At 40.9% G+C, this 18,447-nt stretch overlaps 1 protein-coding gene across 4 annotated transcripts in view; it reads right to left on the bottom strand.

Moving 5' to 3' along the window:
• The window catches only part of cpeb2 (cytoplasmic polyadenylation element binding protein 2), a 168,359-nt gene that overhangs the window by 5,463 nt on the left and 144,449 nt on the right, over positions 1-18,447 (bottom strand). For all 4 annotated transcript variants that reach the window (XM_072496400.1, XM_072496399.1, XM_072496398.1 and 1 more), the window contains 2 exons: positions 14,862-14,976; positions 10,998-11,179 (listed from right to left, as the gene is read on the bottom strand). In XM_072496400.1, the coding sequence (XP_072352501.1) occupies positions 10,998-11,179; positions 14,862-14,976 (297 nt within the window). The remainder of the gene's footprint in view (positions 1-10,997; positions 11,180-14,861; positions 14,977-18,447) is intronic.

The raw sequence follows: 18,447 nt of genomic DNA, 5'->3' as shown, positions 1-18,447 counted from the left end.
GTCAAGGCCATTAATATACATCAATAAGCGCAAATGTTCCAACATTGACCCCTGGGGAACTCCACTATACTTCTTTCTAGCCCAACAAACAACCATTGACCGTTATCCTGTTTCCTGTCACTCAGCCCATTTTGTATCCACGTAGCTATTTTCCCTTTATTCCATGAACTATAAATTTGCTCACAAGTCTGTTCTGTGGCACTGTATAAAATGCCCTTTGGAAGTCCATGTACACATCATCAATACTATTGCTCTCATAAACACTGTTTGATATTCAAAACAAAAACTTCAGCAAAGTTAGTTAAACGTGATTTTCCCTTTTCTTAATTAGCCTACATTTGTCCAAGTAACTTATTAATTCTATCCTGAATTATTGTTTCTAAACATTTTTCTACCACCAAATACTCACCCAAGCTATTGTTAAACAAATGCTCAGAGTTGTGTAAAGCTCTTACAGGATCAGTGAGCTATGCCCAATAGCAGTATATCAGACTAACAGAGGTCCTGATTGAAATTTCCCAACTCAGATTACATCCGTAATACAAAATTAAAAGAATGAAAACTAACTCTCAGATTCCACTTAAAACAAGAAATACAATGCAGTTTATCTCTACATTAAATTTAATGGTAGGAGAAGGGGAAAGCAGAGAAAGAATTCTAAATATGCCCCCATTCTCTATCGTAAAAAACTGTTTTGCAAACACTAAGCTTACTTCTGCTATTGAGACTCTCAAATCAAATAAAATCGTGATTCTGAACCTGCTAGGCTTCTTTGGTGATATCACTTAAAAAAAAAATATATATATTTTTTATTAAGGTTTTTTAAAAAAAATATATTTTTTATTAAGGTTTTTTCTTTGGTGATATCACTGATGGACAGTATGATAATTTTAAATAGGGACAAGATTTTAAGCTGGCCTAAGTTGATCTGAGGCTACTATATGCTGGTAAACTGGCTGAGAAAATGCATTTTATTGACCAAACTAATTAAATGGATGATTTCTACCTCAGGCCAGGCTAACAATAAATGCACACTGTCTGTATATCAAAAGGCCAACAGAATTATACATGATGTCAGATTCACAGAGTGCCCTATGCTGTGTGTTATATGGACATAAGCCAGCTCTGTGCATGTACAAATTAGTCATCAACTCAATTTCTATTCACTCCCCAGATTTTGTTATACTGCCCCATCTACTAAGGCAAATACATATTATTCAGATTTTCTTTGTTGCTCTCATCTTGTCAACTTTGTCTTTGATACAGGTGGACAACAACTCATCCTTAAAAAGCACTTTTAATATAAGAAAATGTTAGAAAATAAGAAACAGAGGAAAGCGAGGCAGAGAGGTATAGGGAGTGTATTCCAGAGCTTGGTGCGAGGCAACTGAAGACTCAGTCCCCAATTGTGGAGCAATTAAAATCAGGGATGCAAAAGAGACCAGAATTAGAAGAGTGCAGATAGCTCAAAAGAATTGTGGGCCTGGAGTAGATTAGAGATAGAAAGAGGTGAGGCCATAAAGAGATTTTGAACAAGGATGAGAATTTTAAAATCAAGATGTTGCTTGACTGGGAGCGAATGTTGGTCAGTAAGCAGAGGGGTAATAGGAAAATGGGACGGCAAGGGCAGCAGAGTTTGGGATCACTTCAAGTTAACAGGATAGAATGTGGGAGACCAGGATTGTGTTGAAAGAGACAAGTCTAGAGGTAATGAAGACATAAATGAGGGTTTCAGAAGCAAACAAGCTGAGACTGGGGCAAAGTCAGGTGATACTAGAGAGGTGGAAATAGGCAGACTTAGTGATGGTCTGATCAAGGTTGGAAGTTCATCTTGGGATCGATGGTGACATCAAGATTGCAGGCGGAGAACAGAAAAGCCTAATCCCAGACTGTTGTCAGGGAAGGGGATGGAGTAAGTAGCTCGTGAACTGAGCTAGGAATAGGGGTGAAAAACAATGGTTTCAATGTTCCCAATGTTTAAACAAATTTGAAATATGTTAACCCATTATTCTGGGAATGAGCTCTAAAATTTACATATCCTCTGCCAACATCCCTCACCTAAACACGACTGTGAGAAATATGGCAGTTTATATAACATTGTCTAGCTTAAGACAATTCCTCACCTGTAAAAAGACATTGAATTTGGCAGAATAAGATGATCTGAGGAAATGCTCATTTAGGCATGATAATACAGCAGCTAAGTACACAACTATTGTGAAGCAACATTAATATGCCAGCATGAAGTACGCAGAGGTTAATTTGAACAGCTGAAGAATTTAATGTTAATTTATAGCCTCAGCCTCTTCACAAGAACAATGACACCATAAATATATGCTTCATTTAATCACATCTGCTGAAATTGCATATTAATAAATTATGCATACACTGCGCTGCTGTTAATTAAGGTTGTGTGATGTGTATGTGGGAGCTTAGCTAACAAATTAATAAAAGGAACAAAATGCAGGATGGAAACAAAGCCAATTCTTGGAAAATGTGTTAACTTTAAAATCAACAAAAAATGGCAACCTCAATAAATCATCGGAAGAAGTGTTCTTTATGGTTAACTATATATCTGGTACACATACAAACCCATCTCCATACTAAAATGCACAAATCATATAGTTTCTGCTCGCCAAATATATAATGAACACATTCTCTTGGATAGGGCACAACTTTAAGCTCAAATAATTTAGCAAATCAGCAAAAGCTAAGATATAAAAGAGTCTTAAGTTTGTGCAAGGGCACTACTTGATATTTGACTAGTTAAACTATACAGCTTAGTGGCAGATGAAACAGGCCAGTTTCACACTGCCTTTCTAGCTAGAACCACCTTAGTGACTAGAATATTACTTTGTAAGGATATCTGGAGCTAATTGGAAGGAGTTCAACCTTCAGTGACCGGTCTACCCTGGGAGGTAGTGGCAAAGTGGTATTGTCACCGGCGTAGTAATCTAGAGATCCAGGGCAATGCTCAAAAAAAGTCTGGAATTAAAAGTTTAATGATGATCATGAAACTATTGTTGCAAAAACCCATCGAGTTCACTAATGTCCTTTAAGAAAGAAAATCTGCCATCCTTGCCTGGTCTAGCCTACACGTGACTCTAGATCCACAGCAATGTGGTTGACTCTTGATGTCCTCTGAAATGGCCTAAAAATTCATGGGCAATTATGGATGGGTACAAATGCTGGCCCAGCCAGTGACACCCACATCTCATAAATGAATAAAGTTTCCTCACTAAGCCCAGCCAAACATAATGATAATAGACATAAAAACAGAAAATACTGGACAATCCCAGCAGGTCTGACAGCATCTGTGGAGAGAGAAGGGAGCTAATGTTGAGCCTGGATGACTCTTTGTCAATAGAACCTTTTAGAACTGCAGGCCTCAGAAATTAGGTAATACTCTATGCCAGAAGATTAATTCAATTTGAATCTTCCATCACTAGGTGCACTTGGAGCCACTTTGTTCCAGAGTCATTCGTCATTTCTTCCCTCTCCCATAATCAACTTAAACAGGGCTTTTTCCAACGTCATTCAAATCTTGCAGAATTTATAACATATTAATGAATATCTATATTTAAGGCAGACCAGTAGGTAGGTGAAGCTATTGCTTTAAGTTTTGTGCTGCTATGTAACAACTTCATTGTGCAATGAGCTAAAGATAGGGTTGTAAGTATAGTGGGATGAATAAATGCGTTTAAATCAATTTGAATATTAGTATTACATATTTTTGAATGAGGACTATTGATAAATGGCTACATATCTAAAACACACACACAAACGCTCTCTAAGTTAGTTGTGAATTGCTAAAAAAGTCTCATCAAATATCACAGAAGGTCAAAGCTCTCGGGTCCATTGAGACATTTATCATGGGGATGACAGCTAATTACTGCAGCTGTTCTTAACCACTGAGCTGAAATGACTAATGTTCTCTTCTAATCTCCTCAGACATAGGCATTTTACCTGATCCATCTGTCAATATAGCTCTACTCTGATACCAATATTCTAGAATTAGAAGAAAACTGCTACATTCTCAGGGCTAAATGTGACAATTTACTATTAAATATAATAGCCTTGTCACACGAATACTCTTGTTTTCACCACTATCTTTGACAGAGCATACATAATTTATACTGCTTATGGGGAATCAGTTTAATACAATGCCTGCTAAAACCAATTCTAATTCATTTTTCAAAAGGATCATGGAACACCATCGCAGAGCGCAATGCAGTTCTGAAGCATTGGAGTTGTAATGAGAAGTCAGAACAAATCCCATTGGCACCGTTTCTTGGTGGAAAGGAGGATGTAAGAGAAAAAGATCAAGTAAGAATTACATCAATTTTGAAAGTAATCTATTCCATATTAATACACAAATATCAAAGATTTCCTTTACATCACATTTGTCAAGAATGTAACAATATAACAGGTGCTGCTTTACTTCAAATAAAGTCTCAGAAAAGCAAAAGCTTTTCAATGAATATTAAATATTGAGACAGCTGACAAAAAAATTACAATAGCCTAGATATCTTAACAACAAAGGTTTACATTTGCAATTTGAGCCATTGTATATTTATTTTAAAAATTTAAACATAGTCAATGGGAAACTCATAAAAGAGCTAAAGGTCTTCCTTTCAATATTGTTAATCGAAAAAAATAGTGGGCAATAAATGGATGTCACAAAGACTCTGGGCTGGATTCTCTGCAGCCCCGCGCCAAAATAGTGTTGGTGCGGGGGCGGAGAATCCACTTTTACGCTCGAATCGGGCCCAGCTCAGGTCTCTGGAGAATCGCTCGCCCTCGAATTACGCAGCGCGACAGGGGGGCCATTAACAGAGGCCCTCCCAGCGATACACCGATCCTGGCCGGCCGAGTTCCCGACAGCGTGGTTCTGACCACGATTGGCCGGTCGGGACTCAGTACGCGTCTGCCCTGGTGGGGGGCCCATCACTGGTGGGAGCCTTATCGGGCGGATCGGATGAATAGGCGCGGGCTGATCGGGGGGGTGGGACCTTGTTTCTTGGTCCTCTGGAGGCTGCTGCATGCGCACTCGGAACCGGAAGTGTGGGGGTTTGTATCAACAGCCAAAGCTACGTGAAGTACTCCGTGTCCCTGCCAACTCCTTCAAGGTAAGTGAATAGCTCTTTATTTTTTGCAGGGAACTGTGGAGTGAAATGCCAGCATCTTTACGCTGGTGTGGGTACAGAGCCCCATTCTTGGAGATTCAAGCCCTCGAGATGTGGCAATCTGTCTTTACTCAATGCATCGTAGCACTATTTTCTAACTTTGTTCTTCTGAAGGCGAAGCTCACCTGCTCCAATTACACATTACATTCCACTACAAGATGCACCTGATTTTCCAACCGTTAAGTTGGACCGGTAAAAAAATTACATACATTGGAAAATTGGGCACCAATTGCATGTTTATGGCAGGAGACCAGGCCAGTAGTTCAAAATTGCACAACCTAACATCAATTTAATCCTTAAGGAATGGCCTGTTCAAACTATATTCATGAAGCGGAGTACAAATGAGAATATTTGGCCTAGCTAGCTCAAAGCTGAACTCTCCCACCCAGGACCAAGTCCCCTGGCAAGACGGGATGGGAGTGTATCCCGCTGCAGAGGCAGATGGAAAATCATGCCATATCTTCCGGCATAATTAATTATGCATCCAGGGGTTTTACGCCGTCTTCTATGACAGGGTGGGTTTGATGATGATCGCCCTGTCATATCTGGGTGCCATATTAAAACGGCACACAACATCTGAACAACCATTAAAGAAAGCAGATGGACCTCCCAGAACACACAGACACTGAAAGAGGGATCGCCTGGAAGACACTGAAGCTGGAAGATCTACCTGTTGGGTGCTCCCCCCACCCACTGCTGAGGCGTTCCAAGTCCAGGATCGTTTACAGCCTCCATACCAAACTCCGGAGGCAGCCCCAGGACATCTTCAGCTAAGTGGATGACATTGCGGCACAGTGGTTGGCACATGGGTTCAATCCCAGCCTTAGGAAATTGTGTGGAGTTTGCACTTTCACCCCATGTCTGTGGGTTTCCTCAGGGTGCTCCGGTTTCCTTCCACCAGTCCAAAGATGTGTGGGTTAGGGTTAGGTTGATTGACCATGCTAAAGTGCCCCTTTAGTGTGCAAAGGTTGGGTGGGGTCATGGGATTGTAGGGAGGTGGGCCAGGGTAGTGTGTTCTCTCAGAGGGTCGGTGCAAACCTGATGGACCGAGTGGCCTCCTTCTGCACTAAGGATTCTATACGTCTTTACTTTTGCACTCCAGATTGGTCCAGACACTGTTTTCCCACTGGCGTCAGGGAGTATGGAGGGAAAAGATTCCAGTCAGGCCTTCATCTGCATCTCATTAGAGGCACGCAAATCAGTTTCACACCGTTGGTTTAGGCAGCATCAGAAGAACTCGTTTTTGGGGATCACCACCCCCCCGCCCAACAATAATGGGTGAATGGGAGAATTATGGCCATTACTTTTTTATTCTAATTCAGAGATTGCGTGTGCTGCTGACAAAGCCATCATTTGTTGTTTACTAATTGTCTTTGAGAAAATGGTGGCAAGCCATTAACTGCAGACCATCAGGTGCTGGCACACCTACAGTAAGGGTAAAGATGGGAGTTCGGGATTTCGAGTAAACAAACGTACAGAACCAGGGTTGTGAACATTTAGTTTGTGATTCATATGGAATATAGTTCTTGATTTTAGGAATTAAAAGTTTTAACTAGGAATTGGGTTGAGGGAGGCATCTGATTGGGAAACTAATAAACAACCCTGAAGTAAATGGAATTCAAACAAGCCTGGAGTTAATTACAATTAAAAGCTAAGCTGTGTTTATCTTGTAAGGTTAAGAGTTGAAGCGTAAACATTTAACAATAGATTACCCCAGGTTACCCCCTTTTAAATCTCTGAGTGGAGCCAGGGTGTCTATCGTTATCTCCCTAATAAGTTAAGCTAGCAATTCTGGAAAAGAGGGTTGTAAAGCTCTGTTCGAGATACAAATTATCCATATGACTATAGAATTAAAAATTTATGTCGAAGGTAAAATGATTTGCATTCCCGTTTGAATCACCCGAAAGCATGACACATTGCCATGGTGAAAAGTGATGTGGAGTTGCAAGATTTGTTTGTTTAATTTACCTAAGTCTATTTGATGACAGAAGTAGGCAGTTTAGTTTGGGAGCGGACAAAGACAGTTATAGTTTTGCTTTGGTGAAGATAGCATCCTCACTAGATTATGAGTCAACAGGAAGTGATGGTCAGGTAGGCCGGCATTTCAAGCAGATAAAGTACGAACTTCGTCACTCACCATGTGGAATACGGGTGAGACTCTATCTCAGCTTGGATTTTGTGAGGGAATGCAACTGGAAAATTTGCTAAACTTGCATCTGATGGAAGAAATCTACAGTGGTCCTCACAGAGTCTTGCGGCAGAAAGCAGTCAGCAAAGTTAGTTTGGAAATCTGTGGGAAAGCTGTTGGATATCTGCCAACAATGTAAAAAACGAGCTGAGACATCCACAGCTGAGGTCAATAAAGAAAAGGTGGATCGCACAGCCAAAACGTAATGGAAGGACCCCCACCGAATTGTACCTCGGAGGAACAGTTAGAATACTAAGGAGAAAACAATTCCGGAGTGCTGTGGCATATCATTTGGCTGGGTAACAGGAAAAGTGAATGAATATTCAAGCTTTTGTAAGTAAGGGAATTCTCGGTGTGCAGGTACGTGTGTGTGATGCTGAGGAGTAAAAAGTAAAACTCGAGTTTGTAGCATAAGTCTTTTTAAGCTAGTTAATAGTTCTTACTTTGTTTAATTCCTTTTGATATAAAATAAAGCTTATTCTTGTTTAATAACTTGAAATCTTGTGTTGTAGTTCTGTTGGTTAATTGCTGGGTGTTCGGAGTTCTTCTTTAAACAACAACAGTCCCTAACAGGATCGTAACAACTGCGTCATAGCTCCAAGTCAGGATGACGTGCATCTTGAAGGAGAAATTGCAGGGGATTGTGTTCCCATGCATACTTCTAAGTGTTCAAGATTGCAGGTTTGGAAGGTGTTGTCGAAGGAGCCTTGGTATGTTGCTGCAGTGCCTCTTGTGTTTGGTACACACTGCTGCTACTGTGTGCGGATGGTGGAGTGAATGTTTATTGTGGAGTGAATGTTTATTAAGAACATAAGAACTAGGAGCAGGAGTAGGTCATCTGGCCCTTCGAGCCTGCTCCGCCATTTAATGAGATCATGGCTGATCTTTTGTGGACTCAGCTCCACTTTCCGGCCCGAACACCATAACCCTTAATCCCTTTATTCTTCAAAAAACTATGTATCTTTATCTTAAAAACATTTAATGAAGGAGCCTCTACTGCTTCACTGGGCAAGGAATTCCATAGATTCACAACCCTTTGGGTGAAGAAGTTCCTCCTAAACTCAGTCCTAAATCTACTTCCCCTTATTTTGAGGCTATGCCCCCTAATTCTGCTTTCACCCGCCAGTGGAAACAACCTGCCCGCATCTATCCTATCTATTCCTTTCATAATTTTATATGTTTCTATAAGATTCCCCCCTCATCCTTTTAAATTCCAACGAGTACAGTCCCAGTCTACTCCACCTCTCCTCGTAATCCAACCCCTTCAGCTCTGGGATTAACCTAGTGAATCTCCTCTGCACACCCTCCAGTGCCAGTACGTCCCTTCTCAGGTAAGGAGACTAAAACTGAACACAATACTCCAGGTGTGGCCTCACTAATACCTTATACAATTGCAGCATAACCTCCCTAGTCTTAAAACTCCATTCCTCTAGCAATGAAGGACAACATTCCATTTGCCTTCTTAATCACCTGTTGCACCTGTAAACCAACTTTTTGTGACAATTTAGGGTGGTGGTGGTTATTGGAGGAAAATCATCTCAGTCTCAGGACATCACTACTGGAGTTTGTCAGGATAATGTCCGAGGCCCAGTCATTGTGGTGAATGGAGTGCCTATCAAGTGGGCTGCTTTGTCCTAAATGGTGTCAAGCTTCTCCATTGTTGATCTAAATTGTAAGTGGAGAATATTCCATCATATTCCTGACTTGTGCTTTGAAAATGGTGGACAGGCTTTGGGGCATCAGGAAGCGAGATACTCACTGCAGAATTCCTAGCCCCTGACCTGCTCTTATTGTCAAAGTATTTATATGGTTAACTCAGTTCAATTTCTGGTCAATGGAACTCCTATGATGTTGATGGTGCGGAATTCATTGATGGCAATACTGCTCAATGTTAAGGGGGAGATGGCTACTGATTTTTTCTTCTTTCTTGTTAGAGATGGTCTTTGCCTGGCACTTGTGTGGTGCAAATGTTACTTGCTACTTATCAATCAAAGCCTGAATGGTGTCCAGGTCTTGCTGCATATGACATGCACTGCTTCAGTTTCTGAGGAGTTACGAATGGCATTTAACCCAGCAATCATCAGCGAACATCCCCATTTCTGATCCTTTTTATGATGGAGGAAAGATCATTGATAAAGCAACTGAAAATGACTGGGCCTCGGACATTATCCTGACAAACTCCGGTAGTGATGTTCTGAGACTGAGATGATTTGCCTCCTAACCACCACCATCCTAAATTGGAAACGTACCACCGTTCCTTCCACATTGCTCGGCCAAAACTCTGGAACTCCTTTTTTAACAGCACTGGAGTGCACCCACACCAAGTGGGACTGCTGCGGTTCAAGAAAACACTCAACACCACATTTGCCAAGGCAAATGGGATGAGCAATAAATGCTGGCCTTGCTAGTGACACCCATATTCTGTGAACAAGCAAAAGAAAATACAGCTGACAACAGGATTCAGTGTCATTGGCTTTCTCTGCACTGTTTCTGTATTCTCTTTCTTCTGGTGAACACATCTAAATACGTATAATGTAGTCGCACAACAATAACAGCTTATTCTTGCATAGCGCTTTTGATGTAATAAAACATTTAAGGCGTTTCACAGGTGCATTATTAAATAAAATATGACACCAAGTGACAAGGAGATATTAGGTCAGATGATGAAAAGCTTAATCTAAGAGGTATGTTTTAAGGAATGTCTTAATGGAAGAAAGTGAGATACAGGGGCAGAGACTAGTGCGCGCATGGTGGAGGGGGAACGGGATAATGCCTGAGTTTAGGATTTAAGCAACTGATGGTGAAGTCATTAATGGTCGAGAAATTAAAATTGAGGGGGGCATGGTAACACAGTGGTTAGCACAGTTGCTTCACAGCTCCAGGATCCCAGGTTCGATTCCCGACTTGGGTCACTGTCTGCGGAGTTTGCACTTTCTCCCCGTGTCTGCGTGGGTTTCCTCCGGGTGCTCCGGTTTCCTCCCACAGTCCAAAGATGTGCGGGTTAGCCACGCTAAATTTCCCTGTCGTGCCCAAAGGTTAGGTGGGGTTACTGTGTTACAGGGAAAGGGTGGAGGTTATGGGCTTAGGTAGGGTGCTCTTTCCAAAGGCCGGTGCAGACTCGATGTGCCGAATGGCCTCCTTCTGCACTGTAAATTCTATGATTCTATGCTCAAGAGGCTATATTTGAGGAGCACAGATATCTGAGTTGTGGGACTAGACATTACAGAGATAGGGAGAGGTTTGGCCACAGGTGGATTTTGGAAACCTTCATGCCAGAGCATGACAATCTTACACAAAGCTTCTAAAATGCAATCATTGCACATAGGATTTCTTGACTTTATATTTGTAAAAGAAAATACATTGCAGTACATCAAGAAGCAGTTCAGCACTGTTGTTTCAATGATTAGTGCTTTCAACTTGGCCCCCTCATTTCCAGTGATGCAAGGCTGGATCAAAAAATCCATGCAAGCATGAACTTATGCATGTAAAAAGTGACTCACAATTTCACAGTGCATTTTTGTACAGACTCCTGATTGTCTACAGTTGCTTATACAGAACATACAGATCTTTCAAAATCTAAGTTAAACAATCCATTGGGTCTGCTAACTTCACAGGATGACACTTACCCGTTTATCAATATCTCCATGTTGTAGCTGAACAAATCGAGCACTGATGGCAGCTATATAGCTCTGCTGATTCGAGAAGGCAACGCGCCCTGCACCTTTAGGGTACTTTAGCTCTGGGTCAGTATCAATCCCTGCGTAACATACCCCACCATAAAGTCGATCCATTATCATAGCTAGCTCCACTGCAGAAAAAATAGAAAAGCTTTTAAATTCAATTATTAGAAAAAAATAATTCACATCAGTTTGTAAGTAGAATATTAGTGTTCTTAAAAACAGAACATGCGAATGCCTCTTCATAGTGGGCCCACTGGCCCAGTGTAAACTACATAATAGTTTAATCACATAGCATTTTATCAATAATCGTTAATTAGCTAAGGAGAAATTTGGAATCACGAGTTAGTAGAGAGCTGGATAAGATAGTGAGGCATGAGAGAGAGAGCAGTTGTACTTGAGAAAGTCTGCTAGTTAGAGATAGCATAGTTTAATAGAGGAGCCTTCTACTTTAGGAATGTGATTGAGTATTAGTTAGTGTAATAAATTTATAGTTTTGTTTGTTAACAAAGCTTTGTGCTTTGTGTTCTTTATTCAACACTACGCATCCGAGCCATCCAGGTAAGGCAAAATAAAGCTTCACCTTCAGTACCATCAACCAATTAATTGACAGAAACCTATGATATTGATGTGATGCACAAAAAAAATATAACATTTGCTTGCTCCATGAACAAAATAGATACTGACAATGTATTTGTGACATTAACCGTTAGCTGTGACATACAAACAAGGTGTAGGCCATTCCGACGCATGAGTCCGCCCACGAGCCTGCCCCGCCATTTAATAAGACCACGGCTGATCTGATAGTACCTCAAATCTGCATCCTGTCTACCCCCGCTAACCTATCGACCCCTTGTTAACCAAGCATCTATCCACCTCTGCCGTCAAAATGTTTAAAGGCTCTGCTTCCATCACCTTTTCAGGAAAAAGGATCCAAAGACACACCGTCCTCAGAGAAATAATTTCACCTCATCTCTGTTTTAAATAGGAAGCTCCTTATTTCTAAACAATGGTATACTCCATTTGCCAGATCTTTTCCCACTCACTTAAATGGTCCGTATATTTTTGTGCCTCTTTGCGTCCTTTTCACAACTTCCTACCCATCTTTAGTTATCAGCAAATTTTGTAACCATCCCTGCATCAAGTCATTTATATAAATTGTAAACAGTTGAGGTCCCAGCACTGGTTCACTCATTACATTTTGCCAACCTGACAAAGTCCCATTTATGCCTGCTCTCTGCTTCAGGTTATCTAGCATGCCTTCCATCCATGCCAATATGTTACCCCCTAGAACATGAGCATTTAATTTCTGCAATAACCTTTGATGTGGCACTCTGTGAAATGCCTTCTGCAAATCTAAGTACAGTACTTACCCACAGGACATGTTACTTCCTCAAAGAATTCCAATAAGTTGGTTAAACAGGATTGCCCTTTCACAAAACCATGTTGACTCTGCCTGATTGCCTTGAACTTATCCAAGTGCCCTGCTATAACAACTTTAATAATAGCTTCTAACATTTGCCCTAGGACAGATGTTAAGCTAGTTGATCTGTAGTTTTCCCCCTTTCTGTCTCCCTCTATGTTTGAATAATGGGAGTTACATTTGCTATCTTCCAATCTAATGGGACCGTTCCTGAATCTAGGAAATTTGGAAACATTAAAACCAATGCAACAACAATCTCACTGGACACTTCTTTTAAGATTCTCGGATGAAATCAATCAGGACCTGGGCTCTTCATAAGACCGCAGCGTCAACAAATTACTCAGTACTACTTCTCTGGTGACTGTAATTTTTCTGGGTTCCTCTCTCCCTTCCATGTCTTGGTTTTTAGTGATTTCTGGGGTGTTATTTGTATAACAGTTCTCATTTAAGTTATAAAAAAATCAATTACATAAGATATAAAAATGTTAAGTGGCTTCATATTATGCTCCTTAATTCTGGTTTATAACATTTCAGACCATCAGTTAATCCCAGATTAAGTGACAGATTCATCAATTCAATTCAGCATCCAATGGAAACACACACATTTTAGAAATGTACTATTTTCACTGATTGACATCGATAACTCAACAGATTTTGTCCAATTACACATGAAGTCTCGACAATGATGGCGTTTATAAAGCACTTTTAATGTTAAAGTACCCTGAGGCTTTTCACAGAGACCCGAGGATAAAATGAACGCGAACCAAGGAAATGATGTTGGGATAAATGCCTAAAACAGTTTGGCCAAAGGTGAATGCTCCTTTAAAACCTTCCGAACCTCCTAAGTGGAGAGTGGGAGACATTTGGGAGGAGTGACGGAGGTTACAATGGTCAAGTGAAAGGATGCAGCGTTGTACAGAAAGACAAGAGTCAGAAGATAATTCAGCCTGGTTCGTCTGACAGAGCGACACGGAAAGGAGAAGAATGGTGTCTGCACAAGAGGATGAAGGTAGTGGGTAAGATCTTCCAATACCAACAGTGTAGAATGTTGAAGCATCCACCACTGTTGCGCTTTAGGACCAGTCATAAGCATAAGTACACACGTACACACACGTACACACACGTGCACACACGTACACACACGTACACACACGTACACACACGTACACACACCTACACACACACTGTACCTGTCTGGGAAGTTTAAATTTCTAATGGGCTGATTTGAGCTGATCGCGACCCTCCACGGTCTCTCTTACACCGATCTCAGTGTCAGAGACTTGAGCTATATAGACATTACTTAGCTAGATAGTTACCCTAGAAGTGTTGCACAGTTAAATCTCTGGTGTAACTCAAGTGATCGATCACTCACTTACCCACCCACCCACCCCTTACAAGGACAGGAAGACTCAACTTTAAGGATGATATAAGGTCAGGGCTCAGCAATCTTTTTCATTAGGAACACTCACCCTGGCACTGGCATTGACCAGAAGGGCTGGAACAATAACTTTGGCCGTCCCAATTAAACTGATCATTCCAACTTGAATGCAAGATGAACAGCGATAGCACGAAGAGAATGGAAGGGTCAAAGGAGTTCATACTGGATGTTATCAGCATAGGCATTGTCAGCAGGCTATGTTGTCAAGCAACAGCATTTAGATAGGGAACTGGAGGGCGCAAAGAATGCATTCTGAGGGATTCACAAGGTGATCAAGTGGTGTATGTTAAGAATAAGCAAGGTAGTCTCACTGTGCTGGACAACAAAGCTAATTAATCATGTTAACGGATCCAGAAGACAAGAAGGAATAAAGTTCCATAGTCATGGTGACAGCTTAGTTATTTATGACTTTGGTCAGTGCTGCTATGGTGGTGTGAGAGCTGCACAAAACTACAGAACAATTTAGGTGGAGTTACAGAAGAAATGACAATTCTGGGAAGTATTAAGACATTCCAAGATTTGGAAGAGGAAAGGGGTTACAGATGAAGTGGAAGTTCACGAGGTCAGAGTGGTCAAGAGTGAGTATTTTGAAAGCAGGTGGTCTGAAAGCGAGGGAACAATGCTTAAAAAGAGTGACCATTTCCAATGTCATAACTGAAATGGGGGCAGGAAGGCAAGTTGGGACATCAAGTGTTTATTTGGAAATGGGGCAAGGGAACAGAAATCAGACTTCCTGACGGAGATCAATTCAGGCTCTGAAAGCTTGTAGCTGCCTATTGCACAGAATGTATAGGGTATAGCACCGTTTAGTCAAATTACAAAGCATTGACGATTAAGACAAATCTAAGATCCAAGAGCACTTAATTGGTATGAGATAATTTAACATTTTCAATAAAATATTCTACACCCAGAAAGATTTTTCAACTAGTTTAATGGAGCATTTTTCTTTTACCAGCTCTTAAAGGGCGAGGAACCCCTCCTACGAAAATGGTTTTGCGTGGATCAAGTGGCTGTGAACCATCCATTACGAAGTCACTATCACTTAGATTCCATGGCCGAATCTGGACCTAGTTAAAAATAATAGAAACCTTCATGTTATTGCTGGACAAACAAAAAAAAAGACAAACATAAAACAGAACGAAAATCATTATGTCAATGAGTAAATACTGATCCAACAGCAACATGCTACTTGCTGTCAGATCATTATATTGAGACATAATTGCGGCTTTTTATCCTACCACCATACTCAATGAATTATTTGCATGTAACAAAAGATCCCAATTTAATTGGTCCTCAACCAAGAGAAACCCATGTTGAAAATGTAGCTTATACTTTAGATTGTTTGAGAATTTAGTGGCTCAGATATCAGTCCATTATTGTATTTTGAACAGTTCATAACATGTATTGGACTGTAATAAAGAAATTCACTTTCAGAGAATGCATTTTCTTTTTTCCTGATGTTGTGGACCTGCTACCAGTGTCAGCCATGGTTCAGTTGGTAGCACTCTTGTCCCTAGCCACAATGCTGTGGATTCAATTCCCACTTGGATGTCTAGAGCACAAAGATCAAGGCTGACACTCCAGTGCAGTACTGTGAAATGCTGCACTGTTGGAGGTGATGTCTTTCAAATGAGACATTAACTAAATCCATGAGCAGCATTGTGGCACAGTGGTTAGCACTGCTGCCTCACAGCTCGAGGGTCCCAGGTTCAACTCTGGCCTGTCTGTGTGGAGTTTGCACTTTCTCCCAGTGTCTGCGTGGGTTTCCTCTGGGTTTCCGGTTTCTTCCCACTGTCCAAAGTAGTGCAGTTTAGGTGGATTGGCCATGCTAAATTCCCCTTAGTGTCCAAAAGGTTAGATGGGGTTACTGAGTTACTGGGTTAGAGAGATAGGGTGGAGGTGTAGGCTTCAGTAGGGTGCTCTTTCCAAGGGCCAGTGCAGACTCGATGGTCCGAATGACCTCCTCTGCACTGTAAATTCTATGATTCCATGTCTGTCCTCGCAGGTGAATGTAAAAGATCCTGTGGCACTACACCAACGACGAGGAGAGGAGTTATCCACGATATCTTGATCTATGGGGATAAATATTGGCCATTGACATCATAAAAGCAAATGATCTGATCATGAGCATATTGCTATTTCTGGGAGCGAAGTGCAAACTGACTGCTGCGTTTCCTACATTACAGCAATGACTACACTTCAAGTGCTTCATTGGGTTTCCCAAAGCACTTGGCAGCCAATCGTCATGAAGGGTGCTTTATAAATGCAAGCTTTTCTTTCCAGGAAGACTGCCTCACATTTGCCTGAATGCACAAGGGAGGTCAGAGGATGGTTATTTAGCTTCTGCATGAAATGGGCAAGGTGGAAAAGTTATAAATCTCCTCAGAGCAGCATTACAGGGGTCAGGAGCTTAGTGTGTAGAGTTTGTGGATAAACACCAATCTTAACTAATGCTCCCTTTAAGCTGTGTGACCATACAGCAGCCAAATCAGTTCCTGTACAGGTCATGCACAAGTTAGCCCCATCAAGTTACGGCACTTGTGGGCGATGAAACAAGTAGAGGCGCTGTACACTTAAACAAACCACCTGCGACAAAAAAGTACAAATGTGTATGTTGATCTCAACCCTGTGACATCATCAAGCTGGTGTGTGATTATACTGCTAACTATGATTCCAATACACATGTTTTTAAGTTTAATTATGAGATGCTATTCAGAGAGCACTGAGCCTTTGATACACGATAATAGCAACAATTGGGGGGAGGGGGGGGTCAGTGAGTATGATGGGGGGTCAGTTATAAACCTACCCAGGTGTGAGACAAAGTTTTAATCTATCTAACATTTCCTGGATAACTGTTGAGTCGGAACCACCTGAACTCTCTGATTCCAACTCAGGAGTTCCAAAGCTTTTCCAGGGGGTCCCAAGGGACAGGGGAATTTCCCTCGGAAGTTCAAAACCTCCTGGGACAGTCCAAGGCGTCACTGCGTTGGGTCTTTGAAGGGGATATGTCGCTCTCTGACCAACTGGAGACTGATCTGGACTATTATATTAATGTCTGTATACAGCATAATTCATAGCAATAAGAATATTGTGACAAGAAACAGTTCATGGACTTTGAGCTATGAAATCATACAAGCCTGATGATATTAATTTGTTGATTAGATATTTGAGTTAGCAATTAACAACTTTTTTCACGTGTACCAAGGTACAGTGAAAGGTATTTTTCTGCGAGCAGCTCAGACAGATCATTTAGTAGATGAAAAGAAAATACAAAAAAGGTCAACACAAGGTACACAATGTAAATACATAGACAGCGGCATCGGGTGAAGCATACAGGAGTGCAGTATTTATCAGGTCAATTTATAAGAGGGTCGTTTAGGAGTCTGGTTGCAGCGGGGAAGAAGCTATTTTTGAATCTGTTTGTGCGGGTTCTCAGACTTTTGTATTTCCTGGCCGATGGAAGAAGTTGGAAGAGTGAGTAAGCCGGGTGGGAGGGGTCTTTGACTTTGAGAGTGCAACAACATTGTTATCATACATGGCTACTCAGAATTTTGGCACTTCACCAGACTAAACTGTACTGGTGGAATCTTACTACTTTCATCCAGTTAATAACTTGAGAAGCCATGAGTAGACAGTGAAGTGGTAATGGCACCGAACTAGTAATCCAGAGGTTTGGTTAATGCTCTGGAGGGTTCAAATTTGAATTCAATTAACAAATCTGGAATTGAAAGCTAGTCTCAGTGATGGTAACCATGAGACTGTCATTTATTGTTGTGAAAACCCATCTGGTTCATTATTATCCTTTAAGGAAGGAAATCTGTCATCCTTACCCTATTTGGCCTACACATGACTCTAGACCCACAGCAATGTGGTTGATTCTTAACTGTCCTCTGAAATGGCTTTGCAAACCACTTAGTTCAAGTGTAAATAGGCTTGGGCACCAAATGCTTTCTGTACCAGCGATGCCTACATCCCATGAAAGAATAAATTAGAAAACAAAATTGAAAATACAACCCACTTTTGGCAGAGTGTTTTTGGTTATTGCAGCCAGAGACCAAGCCACAACGATCATGTTTTTTTTTTTTACATTCATCAGGTTTAAGTTAGTTTGATCCTGAATTACATTTGTAACCAAATTTTCGATTGTAATTGTTCATTCTGGTGGTGACCTTGTTCTGACGCATTGCACTTTTCAGGATTCATCTTTTTTTGTACAGTATTGCTCGCATACCATTAGGAGATCAAATTATCCATAATCATTAATGTATAAATAATACAAGCCCAAAACATATACGCATAAAATAGATTGTAGTTAACTGCACAAAATATCTATGACGATTTCAAGAGGGGTTTTTAAAGAGACTCTCACCTGCTGTGAATCTCTATCAATTTATCATACTGCAAATTAAAGCCAACCTGTACTGCTGGATAGCACTTGCAATGTTAATTCTGCCTTATCTTTTTATCTTTCCCTTTCTCTAGTTCATGCAAACTAATATGAAATAAAACAAACTGATGGCTATCTATTGGAACTTTAT

Source organism: Scyliorhinus torazame, chromosome 3 (genome assembly GCF_047496885.1).
Source record: "Scyliorhinus torazame isolate Kashiwa2021f chromosome 3, sScyTor2.1, whole genome shotgun sequence".
In the NCBI taxonomy this organism is placed as follows: Eukaryota; Metazoa; Chordata; class Chondrichthyes; order Carcharhiniformes; family Scyliorhinidae; genus Scyliorhinus; species Scyliorhinus torazame.
Note: the sequence above shows the minus strand (reverse complement) of the source record. Positions and strands in the feature narration are given on the sequence as shown.